The following is a 19523-nucleotide window of genomic DNA, read 5'->3' as shown; positions in this document are numbered from 1 at the left end:
ATGTCCATTGATGCATTCAGTACTTGGTTGGGAATCCTTTTGCACGGATTACTGCATCAATCCGGCGTGGCATGGAGGCAATCAGCCTGTGGCATTGCTGAGGTGTTATTGATGCCCAGGATGCTTCGATAGCGGCCTTCAGCTCATTTGCATTTGTAGGTCTGGTGTCTTTCATCTTCTTCTTAACTATACCCCACAAATTCTCAATGGGGTTCAGGTCAGGGGAATTAGCAGGCCAATCAAGGACAGTGATGCCATGGTCAGTGCACCAGTTACTGGTGGTTTTGGCACTGTGTGCAGGTGCCAGATCATGCTGGAAAATGAAATCCTCCTCTCCATAGAGCTTTTCAGCAGAAAATCTCTTGGTACACAGTTGCATTTACTCTGGACTTGATGAAACACAGTGGACCAACACCAGCAGCTGACATGGCTCCCCAAACCATTGCTGACTGTGGGAACTTCACACTGGATTTCAAGCAACTTGGATTTTGCTCCTCTCCAGCCTTTCTCCAGACTCTGGCGCCTTGACTTCCAAATGAAATGCAAAACTTGCTTTCGTCTGAAAAGAGGACTTTGGACCACTCTGCAACTGTCCAGTGCTTCTTCTCCATAGCCCAAGTCAGACGCTTCTTCCGTTGTCTTGAGTTCAGAAGTGGCTTGACCATGGGAATACGGCTATTGTAGCCCATTTCCCGGACACGTCTGTGAACTGTGGCTTTTGATACCTGGACTCCAGCTTCAGCCCACTGTCTTTGAAGCTCCCTCAAATTCTGGAAGCGGCTCTTCTTCACAATTTTGTTAAGGCTGCGGTCATCTCTCTTGGTTGTGCAGCGTTTCCGGCCACATTTTTCGATTCCAACAGACTTTTTGTGGATATGCTTTGAAACTGCACTCTGTGAACAGCCTGCTCTTTGAGAAATTTCTTTTTGTGTCTTACCCTCCTGATGGAGGGTATCAATGATGGTCCTCTGGACAGCAGACAGATCAGCAGTCTTCCCCATACTTGTGATTTAGTTTACTGAACCAAGCTGAGTGTTTTTAAGGCTCAGGAAACCCTCGCAAGGTGTTTCGAGTTAATTAGATGATTCAGGTGATTAGTTGAATAGCCTACTTGTATACTTTTTCATGATATTCTAATATTTTGAGATAGGATTTTTGAGTTTTCTTAAGCTGTAAGCCAAATTCAGCAATATTCAAATAATAAAAGGCTTGAAATAGTTCAGTTGATGTGTAATGAATCCAGAATGTATGACATTTTTGTTTTTTTTATTGCATTACAGAAAATAAAGAACTTTATCACAATATTCTAATTTTCTGAGACAGTCCAGTAAAACAACTATACAGTTTATGCAACTTATGATTGATATCAACCACATACTATCAGTTTCTCGTCCTTTCCTGCTGCCTGGCAGGTGGCTGAGCAAGGGAGAAGGATGTTTATGCACAATGCACGCATTCTGAGTCAGTGGACAAGCAAGTGGACCTGATGCAAGCAATCATCAGGAACTTACTGTATCGGCAGGCTAATTGTGATGAGAAGATTGTTTTTGCTGTCGACTTTTTGCAGAATTTCATTTATTACTTGTGTTTATAGTTGATATTGACATTGTTTTGTCTATTGGTGGCCATGCAACATCAATTGCAGCCTGGTCATCCAGTAAGTGGGATTAGTTTATGTCCGACCCCTTCTGAAGATTTGTTTATTTTCCTCATGCTGGGTTTTTTGATTTTTCCTTGCCCTCATTTAGGTTTATGATCGGGATATATTGTAATTTTGGCTTGTTCAGCCCTTTGAAACTTTCTGTGATTAAGGACAATAGACAAAAAAAACAATTGACTTAAATTGAATCGGGACAATACTTGAAATACAGTCATGTCCAAAGTCTGGCCCAAGGGCCCGTTACGGCCCACGATCAAATTTTTACTGGCCCTCGGCCTCTGTCCTAAAGTTAATAATATGTGGCTCGCCAGTAATTTTGACAGCTGTATAAAATACATTTGTACACACAAAAAAAAAAAAATACACCAGATGATGGCAGTGGCCCTTTAGCCACATTGCCTTTCCTTGGCTTTCTGTGAGTGTTTAGCCCACCCTAATTCTGACATGACTGTAAATAATTAAAAATAAAAAAGTTGACTGCGAGGGCCACAGCTTGTAATTTTTTTTTTATCATATTCCGAAATACTTGCGTTTGCCTTACTTGCCAAGAGACTGTGTCTGTTTACAAAGAATTTAATATCAAGCACTGCCAGATAAAACATGCTGACTACAAAAAGCCAACAGGAAACTAACCGTATTGAAAAGGTGAAGCAACTGGAAGCTGTTTTAACGGTTCAACAGCACTTATTCACGAGACCGTGCGGGTCAAATGAAACTGCTACGAAGGTGAGCTACGAGGTTGTGGCGCTAAACGCCAAGCACTGCAAAAACATTTCACAAAGGGTGAATTTATTAAAGACGGTTCAAAGAATGCCAGGCTAAATAGTCGGCCCTCAGATATTTTCAGCTTGCCAAATGTGGCCCGCTTTCTGAAAAGTTTGGACACCTCTGCTTTATTAGATAGAAAAAAAACACTCAAATGCAATGTCACCTTCAAATAAAAAGGTTCTCATTTGTTCTACTATTATTATAATTTTATACTAAACAAATGGGTTACATGCTACTTTAATTTTGTGATTTTCAGGGGGCAGAAATGTCTTGAAAATTCTGCCAAATGCATTTATTTCCCAAATGACAATAACCTGCACTGAGAGGAAAATTTGCTCCTGAAACCAAAATTGTGAAGTATTTTCAATAAAAGGGTCAGATTATTTTCATGTGTCCTAGAAATGGCCAAAGAAAAAGCCACAATCTCTTTTATTTGTCTCATTTAGATACACTTTAAAATCCAACCATTATTCATGGTCATTTCTATATATTTTGGGGGGTAAAATTTTAAAACTATGTCACCCATAATCTTTGTTACTCCTCCCCCCAAAACACACAAAAACCCCAGATTAGTGCTAATCTAAATGTGATCTAAATGCACAAATCCTTTCAAGGCTGCACCGAATTGCCACAAGTGACAGCCTTCGACAGAGCTCATCTGCTTCAAGACATCTTTGGAAATAAACGCTCAAGTTCAGACTCATAGACCGAGAAACTAGTCCTGTGCAAAAAAAAGTACTCGCACATATCAGTCTGCAAGAACTAACATGTTTATATTCCAAGGCTATGACACCTTGAAAAGGACACAAATGAGGCAAAGAGGATGCTTGTAATGACTGACATACAGTCGTCACACAGGACATGAGATAACAACCAAGGAATAACAAAGAAAAATTTAAAAGGTAAACATTGTCAAAATGGAACAAGACTCAATTATGTGATCTTTGAAGGGATTCTAAAATGCTTTCTTTTTTTTCTATTAGGCAGAGAACGTAGAATGTTTCTACCCACAATCATGCAAATATGTTCCAAAATATCCCACATGCAATGGAACTCAAAAAAAGAATTCTTAAAGTTGACAGATAGATCTCATATCCCTTAAAGCTTGGACGTCACCGGATAACAACAAAGACTTATAACATCGGCCAGTACCATTGAAAAACAGACGGCGATTGGAGTATTTAGCAATGGCACAGCGCTCATTGCCGCTCGGAGTAATTAGAACTTTTTTTACCATGTCGCCGGGGGACTTCTAACTGTTTTGTCCTAGTTGTGTACTTCGATCATCAAAAGCTGCATGTAGTAATTTTACCTGCTTTTTTATATTTGCCTCCCTTTAGGTATGTGATTGTGACCTTTCCTTTGTGTTTTTCGCCACGTGTCTTGCAATTAATATAATGTTGTCCAGATAGTTCCCCGGGCTGAGGCTTCCAGTTTTGTTTAGTCCAAGTTAGCTGGCTAGCCTACCTAGTTCCCATTGTTTTGTTTCCTGGCTGTGTTTGTGTTTGTTGCCGTGGCTGATTTTTGTTCCCGTGTAACCAGGCTGCTCATTGTATGTTTTCCTGTTTTTCCCACCAATCAGTGCCGGTTTACCTTCCATAGCATCCGACAAGCCTGCCGTGATCATTTAGTATATTTCGTCTGTTGCCGTGGTCATTTTTTTTGTTGTTGGCTCCCGGTTATACTTGCTGCCTTGTGCATGCAGTACTAACAGTATATTTTTAGTGATCCAACCAACATACCCCAGATTCAATTGAAAATAAATAATCCTCAATGCAATTCATTCTATTTTGTATTGTTAAATATCCTTTAGAAATAAAAAAATCAACAACTCAGTTCAATTTGAGAATTACTTTGCAAAGTGTCAAGACAGCCCAGTGCCAGGTTTCCAGCCTTCACTATCATCACCATACATAAACAGAAAACAATCCATAGTTATATATATATATGTATATATATATATGTATATATGACCCTACTGAGGATAAGCGGTGTAGCTAATGAGATGAGATGAGATATATATACCAGAACCATATCCCCCTAGTGGGAGGTGGCTAGAGTCATTTCTGACTCGTTTTGGGAGATTGATTCAGAGGAGGGGATTCCCAGCCCCCTCGCTCAACCCAACTGAGGTGTTGGGAGTCATTAGGTGACCAAAGCCCCCAATTCCAACCCCTAATGCTGAACGCCAAGCAGGGAGGCAACGGGTACCAATGTTTAAGTCTTAGGTATGACTCGGCCGAGGCTTGAACCACAACCTCCCAGTCTCGGGGCGGGCGCCATACCCCCAAGGCCACCAAGCACCATAGTTAGTTGATTAAAAAAGGTCAAATAGCATGCCAAAAGGATGGCCATGTTGGCTGGGGCGATTTTCTCAGGTCAAGTAATGCATAGTCAGTAATTACTGGATATTTAGCCGATAAAAAAAACACAAAACAATAACTTCATTTTTTGTTGTTGTCTGGCGGAAAAGGGTTGCATGAAAAAAGTACTGCAGACAAACGTTTGATTGGTCAGTCTGTGATGAGCTTTCCAGTCCAAAAAATAATAATATGGGATTAAACTGTATTTATAATTTTAAGAATCACCAAATATCTTCATCACTATAAACTGGAAGACCTTTAAGTGCCTGACCCTCAAGTGAGCAAGTGTGGTAGCAAAGACAAATCCAGTCCTTAAAAAGTTTGGTTGGTGAGTGAGTCACTTCATTATCATCCTACTCTTATCAGAACAATGACAGAAAAACAAGGTCAGGATGGCCCTGGCTACTAGGATACTGTCCAGATAGACGAAGAAGAATCCCATCCAAGGCTGAATCTCCTGGGTGGCCTGTAATGTGAACTCAAGGATAGGAGGAGGATGGGATGCCAAAAAGAAGGTGAGATAACTTGAGTGTGATAAGTCGTTGCTTGCTTGGCCTAAAATGGGCAAAGCAAAACTGTGCGCACTAAATGGAAAAGGGTTATTTTACATAAAAAAAAAAATCAGAGACAATACCATTTGAGATGGTCTTACTCGAAACAAATAAAGGGTACTACCATCTGATCTGATCAGTCAAAGCGTGGATAGTAACAGTGCTGATTAGAATTAGGATTGTTTTAATTGTCATTGATAACAATGTAGTCAGCATTGTTTACAATGAGATTAGACATGACACTCCAGGATAAACACATAATAAACACTTAGAAGAAAAAAATAAAATAAATGGAATGTCATGATAAATAGGTGTTTCCAAAAATGATACATTATTTGATAAGTAAATATGGCAAAAATTACATGTTTAATTGAATTAAAACAAAAGCTATAAGTGTTGAAGATCATAAGACGTATTCTTCCAATTCAGAATGAGAAATTCAAAATCATGTGGATTATGTGTACGATTTCACTAATGTTCAATATGTGCAACGCCTAAAACACGCCATACATCATGTCGGTAGTCCAGCTCCACCCCAACACGCTGAAGCATATCTTGGGTAACAGTATTCAACAGATCACTATTTTGTGGAATACACAAATTGTTGGCTTATGAGTTAGTATAAGTATTTGTATTTATTTATTTATTTATTATAATCATCATGATTGATATTCATATATACATATATACAGTGTACATATATGCATATACATATATTTATATAGTTTTTTAAACACCTTGTATTTACAAGGTAAGAAGTTAAAAAAGTAGTTCCTGAAGACTATATGCATGATTGGCCAAGCATTTATCCAACAGATGAGAGAAAGATAAGAAAACAGTAAGAAATAAAAAAAATAGTTGGAGAGCCACTAGTCACTGCACCCGCACCGTATGTGCTGCTTTATTGTTGAAAGTGTGTGACGTGAGTATTGGTGTTGAAAAAAGGGCTGGAATCTTCACATGTATGTTACTTTGTTTTTTTTTAGTCCTGATTAAAAGAGTAAGTTCTACCTTTCATGTGTTTTGGAAATACATATTCCAGATAGTTACTCTTCAAATAATTGTTTTACAATTAAGTTTTATGATAAGTAAACTACCTTTGCACTTTGAGATTTTCAACTATATGCTGGGCTCTGTAATAATTGCAGCACAACATGCTGTTATGAGATATAAAACGTGTCTACACATGAGGAAATTCATTGCCTGGAGTTTTATTGAGTTCAAAAAAGTAACAGGAAGTAGTGAAACTCCAGTTTGGCAGGTATCAAAGGCATTTTTTTTTTCTTTTGTGGCTTTAAAACAAAGATCGGTAACTTTCATGAATATTAACTTATACAGGGAGTGCAGAATTATTAGGCAAGTTGTATTTTTGAGGATTAATTTTATTATTGAACAACAACCATGTTCTTAATGAACCCAAAAGTCTCATTAATATCAAAGCTGAATATTTTGGAAGTTGGAGTGGGGCTTTTTTAGTTTTAGCTATTTTAGGAGGATATCTGTGTGTGCAGGTGACTATTACTGTGCATAATTATTAGGCAACTTAACAAAAAACAAATGTATACCCATTTCAATTATTCATTTTCATCAGGGAAACCAATATAACAGCTCAACATTCACAAATATACATTTCTGACATTCAAAAACAAAACAAAAACAAATCAGTGACCAATATAGCCACCTTTCTTTGCAAGGACACTCAAAAGCCTGCCATCCATGGATTCTGTCAGTGCTTTGATCTGTTCACGATCAACATTGCGTGCAGCAGCAACCACAGCCTCCCAGACACTGTTCAGAGAGGTGTACTGTTTTCCCTCCTTGTAAATCTCACATTTGATGAGGGACCACAGGTTCTCTATGGGGTTCAGATCAGGTGAACAAGGAGGCCATGTCATTAGTTTTTCTTCTTTTAGACCCTTTCTTGCCAGCCACGCTGTGGAGTACTTGGATGCGTGTGATGGAGCGTTGTCCTGCATGAAAATCATGTTTTTCTTGAAGGATGCGGACTTCTTCCTGTACCACTGCTTGAAGAAGGAGTCTTCCAGAAACTGGCAGTAGGACTGGGAGTTGAGCTTGAGTCCATCCTCAACCCGAAAAGGCCCCACAAGCTCATCTTTGATGATACCAGCCCATACCAGTACCCCACCTCCACCTTGCTGGCGTCTGAGGCGGACTGGAGCTCTCTGCCCTTTACCGATCCAGCCACGGGCCCATCCATCTGGCCCATCAAGACTCACTCTCATTTCATCAGTCCATAAAACCTTAGAAAAATCCGTCTTGAGATTTTTCTTGGCCCAGTCTTGACGTTTCAGCTTGTGTGTCTTGTTCAGTGGTGGTCGTTTTTCAGCCTTTCTTACCTTGGCCATGTCTCTGAGTATTGCACACCTTGTGCTTTTGGGCACTCCAGTGATGTTGCAGCTCTGAAATATGGCAAAACTGGTGGCAAGTGGCATCTTGGCAGCTGTACGCTTGACTTTTCTCAGTTCACGGGCAGTTATTTTGCGCCTTGGTTTTTCTACACGCTTCTTGCGACCCTGTTGACTATTTTGAATGTAACGCTTGATTGTTCGATGATCACGCTTCAGAAGCTTGGCAATTTTAAGAGTGCTGCATCCCTCTGCAAGATATCTCACTATTTTTGACTTTTCAGAGCCTGTCAAGTCCCTCTTCTGACCCATTTTGCCAAAGGAAAGGAAGTTGCCTAATAATTATGCACACCTGATATAGGGTGTTGATGTCATTAGACCACACCCCTTCTCATTACAGAGATGCACATCATCTGATATGCTTAATTGGTAGTAGGCTTTCGAGCCTATACAGCTTGGAGTAAGACAACATGCATAAAGAGGATGATGTGGTCAAAATACTCATTTGCCTAATAATTCTGCACTCCCTGTATAATTTACAGAATATAGTATATTCTTTATCTTGATTTTAAGAGTGGAAAACATTTTAATTGTATGATGTGGATAAAAAGTATTGCTATATTTTTTTATTGTGAGGTGAGACTTCTGTGTTGGTAAATGCAGCAGAAGTATAAGTGGCAACAAAATCCGTCTGCACGTTGGTAAGAGGCAGATACATAGTCACAAAGCTGATTGTTTGTCTGGACCTCCATAGTTGAGCTTAATGAGATCCCCAGGGGAAGCAATTATGGAGCATTTTCAATAAGCAAAAGTTTCAGTACTCAGCTGCACATGATCTTTGACCTTGACCTCACTTGCATCCTTCCCTGCAAGTACTGTGACTGTTTAAAGCCTCACTTGAGGGTCACTACCACACACAGAGGCATAACCAGGCTGAACATTAAGGATACAATATTTATAAATTTCCCTTGTACATAAAGGGTTTTATAAACAAGTAAGCAAATGAGGGAAAGTTCTTACCTGCAACAATATACTTGCGCGCTTCCGTAGGCAAAAGAGGAAAAGTAACAGCAGTTATTTTAAGTCAGCTTGAAGTAAAAGAGTGAACAACATATCACAGATATAAATGAAGGTGAGCAAGATGAAAACTTGGATAAGTCAGAAAGTAGCATGCAAACACAAACTATAGATTTTGCCACTGGTTTTAAATTCTAATAATGTGTTTAAACTTAGTGTGTTAGCTTTTAATAGCTTTTCGTCAAAGTGCACCTAAAACTGTAACTCATCTTCTCAGCCAATTTAATTAAGTGAGAGAAACACAAATTAAAATACCGACAAGCAGACAATGTATTTTCTTTAAAGTAGCTTGGGAAAATTCTCAATTTTCAGTGACAAAATATCACTTTACCAAACATAAGTTTCATGTGAGCAATATAAGACAGTAACTAACAGGCTCAGAGGGACAGTTTCTTCATAACCAAGCAAGACTGTGAGAAGAAAATATTTATATACATATATATATATATATATATATATATATATATATATATATACGGTGGGTGTTGGTGTATCCCTTAACCTCTAGGGTTATAGGGGGCACCATTTACTGTGGTGTGTCTTCGGCAAGCAGAGCCTGATGGCGCCCATCCCTCTCCAGGTCAACAAATGGCGTATGTGTTAACCACTGCACTTCAACACCTTACCTGCTCCTTTGGCGTGGTATCCACTCATTTTGGAATTATGTTTCTCCTAAATATCCTTGGACCCTTTTTTCATTGTACTCCTTGTACTAATGACCTTCCAACTTGGGCAAGTCTCCAACCAATAACTTGATTTTTTTTGCGTTTATATTCTGACATTTCTTTTTTGTTATTGTTTTCCTCTTTCAAGTCTTTATTATGTGTCTATCCTTACGTGATAAGTTTAATTTTGTAAACTGTGTTCACTATGTTGGTATAGCGGGGGTGCTAGAGCCCATCCCAGCCGTCTTCGGGCAGTGGGCATGGGACACCCTAAACTGGTTGCAAGCCAGCCACAGGCCACACAGAGATAGACAACTCACTCGCTCATTAACACCTAGGGACAATTTGTACTGGCCAATTACCCTGTCAAGCATTTTTTTGGAATGTGGTGGGAAACCAAAGTGCTCGGAGGAATTCCACGCAAGCACGGGGAGAACATGCAAACTCCACACCGGAAGGCTGCGGTAGCTGGACTTGAACCCTGAACCTCTGCACTGTGGGGATGTGCGCTTAACCACCCATCCGCGAATGACAAGTTCAAATCAAATTCTTGCTTGAATGCAACTGAGATTGTAATAACTAAGTAAGTCTAAAGGGTGTGAACGTACCATATCTTAGACTCCAATCATCACTGGGTGAACTGTGTAGTTTGCTTTTTTGTTGATTTTATTATGGCATGATCAAATGTTTTATGTACGCAGTGACATAAACACATGACACAAACAGCACAGTCACCAATCCAACATATCTAACTCATGCAGTTTTATTTGAATGAGGTTTTAACACAACCGACTTACTTGTCCAACAACATCCGACATATGAGTGATCTAAGTCCACGAGTGGCAAGTTACAAAAATTACAACTACAAAAATGTCCATAGTTTCTTGTTCTCTGACTAAATATTTGTCCTAAAACAACCAGAGCAATATCAATCTTAGTCATTGAAAACAGAACATGTGAATTACTGTGATTTTTTTTTTGTGTGTATGTTAGCCCCTGTGACAATACTAAGGAAACACATGAGCCTGTAATCCAGGCAACTGTGATGTCAATTTTAGATTAGAGCAAAAAGGACAAGTGAACAATTAACTTTTTTTTCACCTGAACTTTCTAAAAAATATTTTTTAAAGAATTTAATCGTTAAAGGAGCTGTACTGAATTTGGAACTGTGTTGCTCTCTGCCGTCATCTCCTGGCTTCTGTCATCTTTGCAGCCTCAGTCAGCTCATTTCTTAGGTGCGCTCAAATAAATTATTTTTTTACTTTACTTAAAACAGGCATTTTTTTTTTAAATTCACATTTTTTATGCTACACTAAAAAATACATGACATCACTCTACAGCATTCCCCACAGCCCCCTTTCCGTGAACCTAATGTGTTCCGCCCCAGACAGATCTGTTGAAGATAAAAGCAGATAGGCATTGTGAAAAATAAAGGATAAGGCCTCCTTGAACTCTGTTGGGCATTGTTAACACAATAATAATAGAAAAAATATTCTACTTTCAACTTTTTAAGGATACCTAAAAGGACGCTCCACACCTTTAACTGTCACAGTTTGTGTTATTTGTACGGTTCTGAACAATGATTTTGTTTTCTAAAACTTGTGGATCTCCCTCAATCCAAAGGAAGCCATACAGCCTCCCAAAAAACTAAATGAAGTTTGCCCCTCGGTGTGTATTAGCACAGGGTCCTCTCTCGTTCTCTGTTCACCCTCTTCACTCTCTCACGTTTTGCTTTCTCTGCTCTCATCTTGATCCTCATTATTCCAAACTGGGGTCTCCGAGGGAGCAAACAGTCTATTATCCAAAGATGGAGCTTAAAACAACTTAAATCTCCAGAGGAGTGGCTATTTAGTCAAGTTGAAAGAGTGCAAGAGAAGGAGGGAGTGTGTGTCTGGCCTGCCGTTCCCATATCACTTAGGCTAATGTGATTAAGAGGGGTGGGCGCGGAGTCGAGGTGGGAAGTGGGGGTGCTCCATTTAGCTCAAAGTGTGTTGGTTCGAAGTGATTCATGTCAGGGAGAGTTGTGGCTATAGATTGAGAGGAGTGAATGCTCTTTGGACTTCCTTCAGCTTAATCAAAGCAAATAAACTCACAGAAACAGTAACTAACGCTCAAAAACTAACATGATTTTGTCAGTTACATTTTGAAGGCATGGATATGTGCAAAGATATCTTGGGGCTGTAGGCAAAGTTTTGGGGGGAGATATTTTTCTTTTTTTTTTTCATCACATGTGTTTCAAACAAGGTGGTATATTTTGAGATTTATATATCACCGAAAGTACATGATTAGTTCAGGTGAATGAAATTAAAAAGTATTAATGTTGAAGAGAATAAGATATGTTCTTCCAAATCTGAATGAAAATTCAAAAGCATGTGGATTATGTAAACAAATTCACAACATAGTAAACAATAAGTCGGTAATCTAGCTCCTGCTAAAAACGCTATCGCAGAAGTCGGGAACGTTTTTGACCCAAAGAACCATGAAAACAAATACATTTGAATTTCTTTTGAGAGAGAGAGAGAGAGAGACACAATAAATTGTAAGACCAAATTCAAGAAAACCTCCAAACCCGCTCTCCAGACAAAAGCTAATTCTTCAGCACATTTTACTTCACTGTGTGATGTCTGATGGTTTGATAACATTTATGAAATAATAATAAATAAATAACAATAATTCGATAGCCATATGAATAAAAATATACCACTTAAAACGTGTCTCCCCCTGAAGTTACTTAAGAGTGTTGAGGCTCAGTTTTGTCTTAAATAATTGTTACAAAATAAGGTGCAAGCAAAGTTTTTCGGTAAAAATGGCAGAAAATATTGCAAACGAGGATATCAACGTAGAGCATATACTGTACCTTTAGTTCAGACGGCGCTCGGCGAGGAGTGTGTACGCTCTAAGTATAGCTCTGCCCATTCCTACCGCTCATCAAATAAAAATTGCTCTGGGTGCTTGGCTAGAGTTTGTTATGTTGCTTTTTATCATAAAGTGCCTCAACAATGGACATAGATTGCTTCCATATAAAGGATTATTTTGTGAGTAACAGACACAATTGGGTCTGTTGGTGTAGCACCTTGACTGTAAACTGTAGTTAAAATTGTGTCCCATATATACTGGACCCAACCCTTAAAGCAGTCAGTATTGTCTTGTCCCCAATCATGTGACAATCAACACCACTTGTAAAAATAAATTAAATAATTGCGTGAATTCCATTTTATCTCAGAGCCATATATACTCATGAAAAGAGACATATATGGCTCGCGAGCCATATGTACTTATGAAAAGAGACATATATGGCTCGCGAGCCATAGGTTCCTAACACCTGCGCTAAAGCATATATTGGGTTACAGTCTCCAGCAGATTACTTTTTTTTATATAAAAAATATCTGCTTGTGAGTAAGCACAGTGAAATACGTACATTTAAGAGAATATTTTTTAATATTCAAAGGATATCAGTTTATTTGAAACACAAGTACTTAAAGACTCAAAACAAAACATGACCATACACATAACACATTACTGTTGTCATTTTGTTTTTTTTCATCCATGTTTCAAAGAAGGATAAGCATTGCATTGACCCCAAGGATGGCCCTTACAGAAAATATAAACAAACGCTGGATTCAAAACCCCAAAATGAATCAATCTTCTCTATTAGCTGGCTAAAAGCCCAGTGAGCACTTATTAAGCTGTGCAAAAAGTATTGGCATTTCCCAACATCAGCAGACACAAACATGTACTACTCCACCAGGACTTTGGATGTAATTTTTAAACATTTTCCCCCACCATGACAAATGAAAGTTGGGTTATTCCAAACCAAGGTCGAACTTCTGCAATCACATTAAACGTTTAATAGGGTTCAGTGAGTACCAATTCCAGGTATTGGTATCAGTGCCTGTAGACACTTTTCTCCCTGCATTGGTGCTAAACACGGTAGCTAATACGAGTTACTGATGAATGAAATGGTAAATAACCATTAAATAAATGCAATAGTTAAGAAAAATATTAGGTTTGGTATCAAATAAATTTCCTAAAAATAGCAAGATGTGTTATTCAAAGTTCTTTTTTTAAATGGACTGTATTAGATGGTTTGGAATCCAAATTTAGGCTTAAAGTTTCCCCCAATTCCTTTGGAACGCCAATGACATTTCCGTCAAAATGTTTTTGTTGAAACTTTTGTTTCACCGAGGAAGGTGCTCTTTGTTTCCAACTCCTGATTCAAGTTCACCACATGGAGTGAGCACACTCAATACTGTCCCCTTCTCAAAAATACGCCCTCACCCTCTTTCAAGGCAGGAAGAAGAATTTGTCATCCGTCCCTTTCTTGTTTTATTCCATTGTACTCTTCCAAAACCTCTCTCACCTCACACTGGTCAAGGGGAAATGGTTTCTTGGCAGAGGTAATCTACCGTAAACTGCATAACAAGGTTACCACAGACCAAATAAGACCAAAGTAGCTTCCGAAATGTGCATGAGTCAATGGGGCCAAGCTAAAAACAAGACAATAACTCTGAAGTCTGAGACACTACATTTTGCAAAAGGTCCGATCAATTTCTACTTATGAAGTCAAGACAAGCCGTTTACAATGACCCCTGTTTCTCACAGAGATAGAAAAGCTGAGAAAAAGGCAAAAATTGAAAAAATAAGGAGATGTGGGAGTTTTTGTTGTCTTTGTTTACTTCATCTAGTACGTTTAGTCAAAATAGCCTTTGCCAAACATGACTTGCAAGTAGGGAAGGAGTTTCTTGATGGCTTTTTCCACAATTAATGGGAAGTAAGGAGTGAGGCGCTTTAATGCACTATTCTGGTACTATTTTGTCTTACGTAAATGTTGGTTTCTTTTTCTCTGTTGTTTTTGTTGTTGTTGGTATTTTAAAGTCAGATCACCCTGGCCTTGAGTATGTACAATGGTCAGCCCAGTGTGATCATGTATAAGTAGCTGTTTTCAAACATCTTATCTAAAGAACTGAAGCATGCCAGGGAGAATTATGAGTTTTCGCAATCTGCTCGGAGGAATTAATCTCCTCACTAGGGAGTGAGAGTTTCCCCAGATTTAACAAGAGTTCAAGAAAACTTCCTCCCACAAAAATTACAGCTTGATGACGAGTATACTACTCCTCCTTCCATCTGCTTCCACAGTGTTGATGAGTTGAAAGGAAGGAGATCCTAAGATTATGAAACAGCCCAAAGGTGGGGCAGGGATGTGAAGTGATAACACAACCCTTTTTTTACAATATGTTCCTGTCAAACATTTATCTAAGTAATCTTGATCTGGAGATGCTGTGACATTTTGGTTGGTCACTGTGTACACAAATTAAATATCTGTGATAATATGTATGAGTGTCACAGTACATTGAAATGACCTTTCACAGTATATTGATGGTACAAAAATGAAGTGAAAGATTTTCTAAAGGGTATTTTGGTAAATTAAAATCAATATAATAAATTAAAGGCAGCACGGCGGAGCAGTGGTTAGCGTGTGTGCGGCACAGTTCTGAGGTCATGAGATCGAACCTCCCGTGTGGAGTTTGCATGTTCTCCCCGCGCTTGCGTGGGTTTCCTCCGGGCACTCGGGTTTCCCCCCACATTCCAAACACATGCATCTTGGGTTAATTGGCCTATCCAAATTGTCCCTAGGTGTGAATGAACGAGTGAGTTGTCTGTCTCTGTGTGCCCTGCGACTGGCTGGCAACCAGTTCATGGTGTCCCCTGCCCACTGCCCAAAGACTGCTGGGATGGGCGCCAGCACCCCCGCGACCCTACTGAGGATAAGCGGTGCAGATAATGGATGGATGGATAATAAATAAAAGCACTATCAAAATTGGAATACAAAATACACAAACTATTGCACTTAAGTCTCTTAACACAACAACATTTACAATTAGACACAAATATTTATGTGTGTCTAATTGTAAATATGTATTTTAAGGACTACATGACAGTTTTACAAGCCACCACAAATCTATATATACAGATGTGCATTCTATACACTATGTCATATATACATTATTATACTGGAAATTTTTTTATTTCTGTGTACCAATCTTTCACACACAGCAATTTGCCTGCTAGCTGAACAGATCGATAACCTTTAACTTAAAAGCTGCATCGTTTATTAGTACTTAGCTGATGAGTGTAAAAAATAAACAGTATTTTGCATTCACAGGCCAAGTGGCTTTGGAAGTGTCGAAAAAACATTGTTGTTTTCTTCAAGTCTGACTACTAGCCTCTTCAACTGTGCTAAAAACGACTGTCACAAATTGATATTCGTATTGTATTTGTTTGCACATTGTTGCTGCTGCATCTCATAGCAGTCTTTTTCTGTTGTAAGTTATAGGTTGCACTTACAATCTAGAAAATTCTACAAACAATACCTTGTTAATACTGTCTATCAATCCTAATGTACTTTTATGTTGTCTTTCTTTCTTTTAAGTTTTTTTTTTAATTTAATTTCTAATATCTAATATCCTTTTAAACAATGTCCCCTATGTCAACGACAACAAAGCCAATTTTATTTTTTCTTCAAACCAAAAGGATGCGTTGCCTTCTTTTAAGCAAAAAAAAGTTTGTATTTTTCACCCAAAAGTATCGGGTTATTGTTCTGCGCAAAGCTAATAAATTGGACTTTATCCGTCGGAAATGTTATGGTAAAGCAAAATGATGAAACCGTGTTGCTTCCATTTTCAACATTCACCACCCTATGCATAACAACTCATTAATTGAAGACCTAAAAAGAAAATAAGTGCAACTTTACCAAAGAAAACGTATGACACCCCTAGTGATACAGAGATACATGGCAAAAGTTACAGCTGTCAAAACCCGAACAGACGGAGGACCCAGACGCGTAATATTTTCACACAAGCTTTATCTTACGGGAAATAGGGCAGTCATGCACGTGAACACAAACGCCAGTGTTTCGGCGAACGCTGGGCGGAAGAAGTGAAACAGAGAAGTCAGGCATGAGAAAACAGGAAGCCAGAGGCAGATGAGATCGATACCAGAAACGGGATACAAGAGCAGATACCAGACAGGACAGGACAGAAGGGATCGATACCGGATACTTGAGCTAGATACCGGAAAGGACGGGACAGATGGGATCAATACTGGAGACTGGAGCAAGATTCCAGACTGGAAAAGACAAGCGGGATCAATACCGGATACTGGAGCAAGATAGCAAACAGGATAAGACAGACGGGGTCGATACCGGATACTTGAGACTGAGCAAGATACCGAACAGGACGAGACAGGCGGGATCAATATCGGATACTGTATACACGAGCAGGATACCGGAAATACAAAATACAAGTCTTGCAAGTGCAGAAGTTTGTTGACGGACTGACAAGGAGAATGAGAGCACTGAGTTTAAATAGGAGGGAAGCCAATCAGGCAACGAGCAGCAGCTGGCGACAAACAGGCGGGCCCAAGTGAGGGGAATGGGCAACCATGACAACAACAACTCTGGACAACATGATAAAGTCAAAATCAGGTATACAGAACAACCTGTTTTACAGCCTTAACATGTTTAAATTACGTGATTTCCATCGCAAAATACCTAGACATTTAAGATTTTGTTTTTGACTCAGTAAAAAATTTAGGTGTTTGACCCCGATCTGTCCTTTCAAACACACGTGAAGAATATTACTAGAACAGCTTTCTTCCATCTTCGCAACATTGCTAAATTTCGTCCTATGCCGTCTCAGTCAGATGCGGAGATTATAATTCATGCTTTTGTTACTTCCCGTCTCGATTACTGTAATGCACTACTCTCCAGTCTCCCGAAGTCCAAAATCAAGAGCCTTCAGCTGGTACAAAATGCTGCAGCGAGGCTTTTAACTAAGACAAGAAAGTTTGATCAAATTACCCTAATTTTAGCTAACCTGCACTAGCTTCCTGTTAGCCTAAAATGTGACTTTAAAGTTCTCTTAATATGATACAAAATCATGCATGGACTTGCTCCCTCATATCTTTCAGATTTAATTTCCCCCTATGTTCCGGTCCGGAGCCTTTGCTCTGAAAACGCTGGTCTATTAGTGATCCCAAGAGCCAAGAAGAGATCCACAGGTTCGAGAGCTTCTCCATTCGGGCCCCTGTACTGTGGAATGCTCGTCCCCCTGAGATTCGATCGGCAACCCCAGTGGAAATGTTTCAATCTTAGCTTAAAACACACTTCTATTCTATAGCATATGAATAACTTATACTTTATGTTGATAATATGTGTATCATTTGCCCTCGTGTAGGTTTTAGATGAGGGGATGCTGTCATAATAGTCTGTAATAATAGTTTGCAATAGTCTTTGATCTGTGCAGCCCTTTGAGACTCTTTGTGATAAGGGCTATATAAATAAACATGACTTGACTTTTTGATCAGCAGGGAAAAAGGGGGAATTGAACACAAAAATAATATTTCAAATCACGAATTGGACTTTGAATAGTTTCAGTGAGTGATTCACTCCAAATATTTTAGGTAATATGTATACTTAGCAATACAAAATAAAATGTATTATTGGCATACAAGGCTGCAAATGAATGCCTTGGGAATGGAAGTTGTTCCGATCCATTGGCCACAGATCAATTGATCCATTCAGACAGGTTCACTACATGCTTCTTCCATATATTCCATCTTCCAATAAATGCTTGACACGACACCACTAGGGCTGAACTTTTTGCATTAACCTATTCAAGCGGTCGGTGAGGCAGCAAAAGCATTGAACGGCTTCAAACGGGATTCATTCTTCAAAAACAGTAGTCCAGCATTAAATGCTGACTCGTCAAGAAAAGCCTTCCCAGAAGGTTCTGCTGCATAATTAAATCTAGCAGATGTCATCAACATGTTCAAAGTCAAACGGGCACAGGCAAAGTCAATCGTCTTTGATATTGAAAGAGGTACAGCATGAAGGCAACAGTGACATCACTGTCTGACCTTTGTAGGTATATACACTGATTCTCACTATCGTGCAGTTTACTTATAATGGTCTTGCTGCTTCTCAGATTTGCATTGTGCATTATGTTTTGCATTCTGATTAGGCAAACTATCTCCAAGAAGTTTGTTTAAAAAAACTTTACAGGTACAGTACACCTATTTTCTATTTGTTTCAATCTATTGTAGCGCAGGGGTTTTCAAACTCAAATTATGTAGGGGCGAGAGGAAACGGTCATGACCGGTACAAGCAGTGGACCCAAATGAGTAACGTTTAACACAATGCTTTATTGAGGGATCGAGGAAGTCAGGGCAAGAGGAAAAAGACAGCCAAATCGTGCTCTTTCTGCCCAGCGAGCAAGAAGCCCTCGCGAACGAAGCGTGGTCGAAGCGTGGTTGGAGATCGGAAAAACTCGGGTAGTCGGGATGGGAGGCTGAGCGTGGTCGGAGATCGGAACAAGTCGGGTAGCCGAGACGGGAGACAGAGCGTGGATCAGGAATCGGAAACAAATCGGGCAGCCGGGACGGGAGACGGAGTGTGGTTGGAGATCGGAACAAGTCAGGTAACCGGGACGGGAGGCGGAGCGTGGTCGGAGATCGGAAAAGGTCGGGCAGCCGGGACGGGAAGCGGAGCAAGGTCAGAGATTGGAACAAGGCAGGTAACCGAAGAAGATCGGGAATCAAGGGACAGGAGATCGAAACAGGAAACAGGGGACGAAATCGAGCAGGATACAGGAACAGATCAGTAACAGAACGGGAGCCATAGTCAAAAGTGCTTGCCTTGCATGTGCGAAAGTTCGCTGACAGACTGAACAGGAGTGAACAAGATTGACGTGCGTAAATAGGGGGAGAAAAAATTAGGGAACGGGTGGCAGCTGGGGCTGAAAGAGTGAGCGCAGGTAAGGACAGTTGACAAATCATTACAGTAACAGAGCCTGGGTGAGGCTTGGCCGAATCGGATTTTTCACAGGGAAAGCTGTGATTAAAAAAAAACATTGCTATGTTCACAAATATATCTATTATTCACACAAAATAAGATTAAAACATAAATTAATATGTTTTTTAAAAATCAACCAGGAATAATTAAAAAAGATCCACTCATCCATTATTTGCACCACTTATCCTCATTAGGGTCACAGGGGTGCTGGATCCCATCCCAG

General features: G+C 39.5%; 1 protein-coding gene across 9 annotated transcripts in view; it reads right to left on the bottom strand.

Annotated features, from left to right (window-relative positions):
• agrn (agrin) overlaps positions 1–19523 on the bottom strand; it is a 390673-nt gene that overhangs the window by 293623 nt on the left and 77527 nt on the right. For 6 of the 9 annotated variants that reach the window (XM_088331544.1, XM_088331552.1, XM_088331547.1 and 3 more), the window contains exon 3: positions 8729–8749. The exons of the other annotated variants lie outside the window; for them this stretch is intronic. In XM_088331544.1, coding sequence (XP_088187670.1) covers positions 8729–8749 — 21 coding nt within the window. The remainder of the gene's footprint in view (positions 1–8728; positions 8750–19523) is intronic. 9 annotated transcript variants of the gene reach the window in all.

The sequence above is a fragment of the Urocampus carinirostris genome, chromosome 3, assembly GCF_059441175.1.
Source record: "Urocampus carinirostris isolate Australia breed hairy pipefish chromosome 3, RoL_Ucar_1.0, whole genome shotgun sequence".
NCBI lineage: Eukaryota > Metazoa > Chordata > Actinopteri > Syngnathiformes > Syngnathidae > Urocampus > Urocampus carinirostris.
This window is presented reverse-complemented; position numbering and strand designations above follow the sequence as displayed.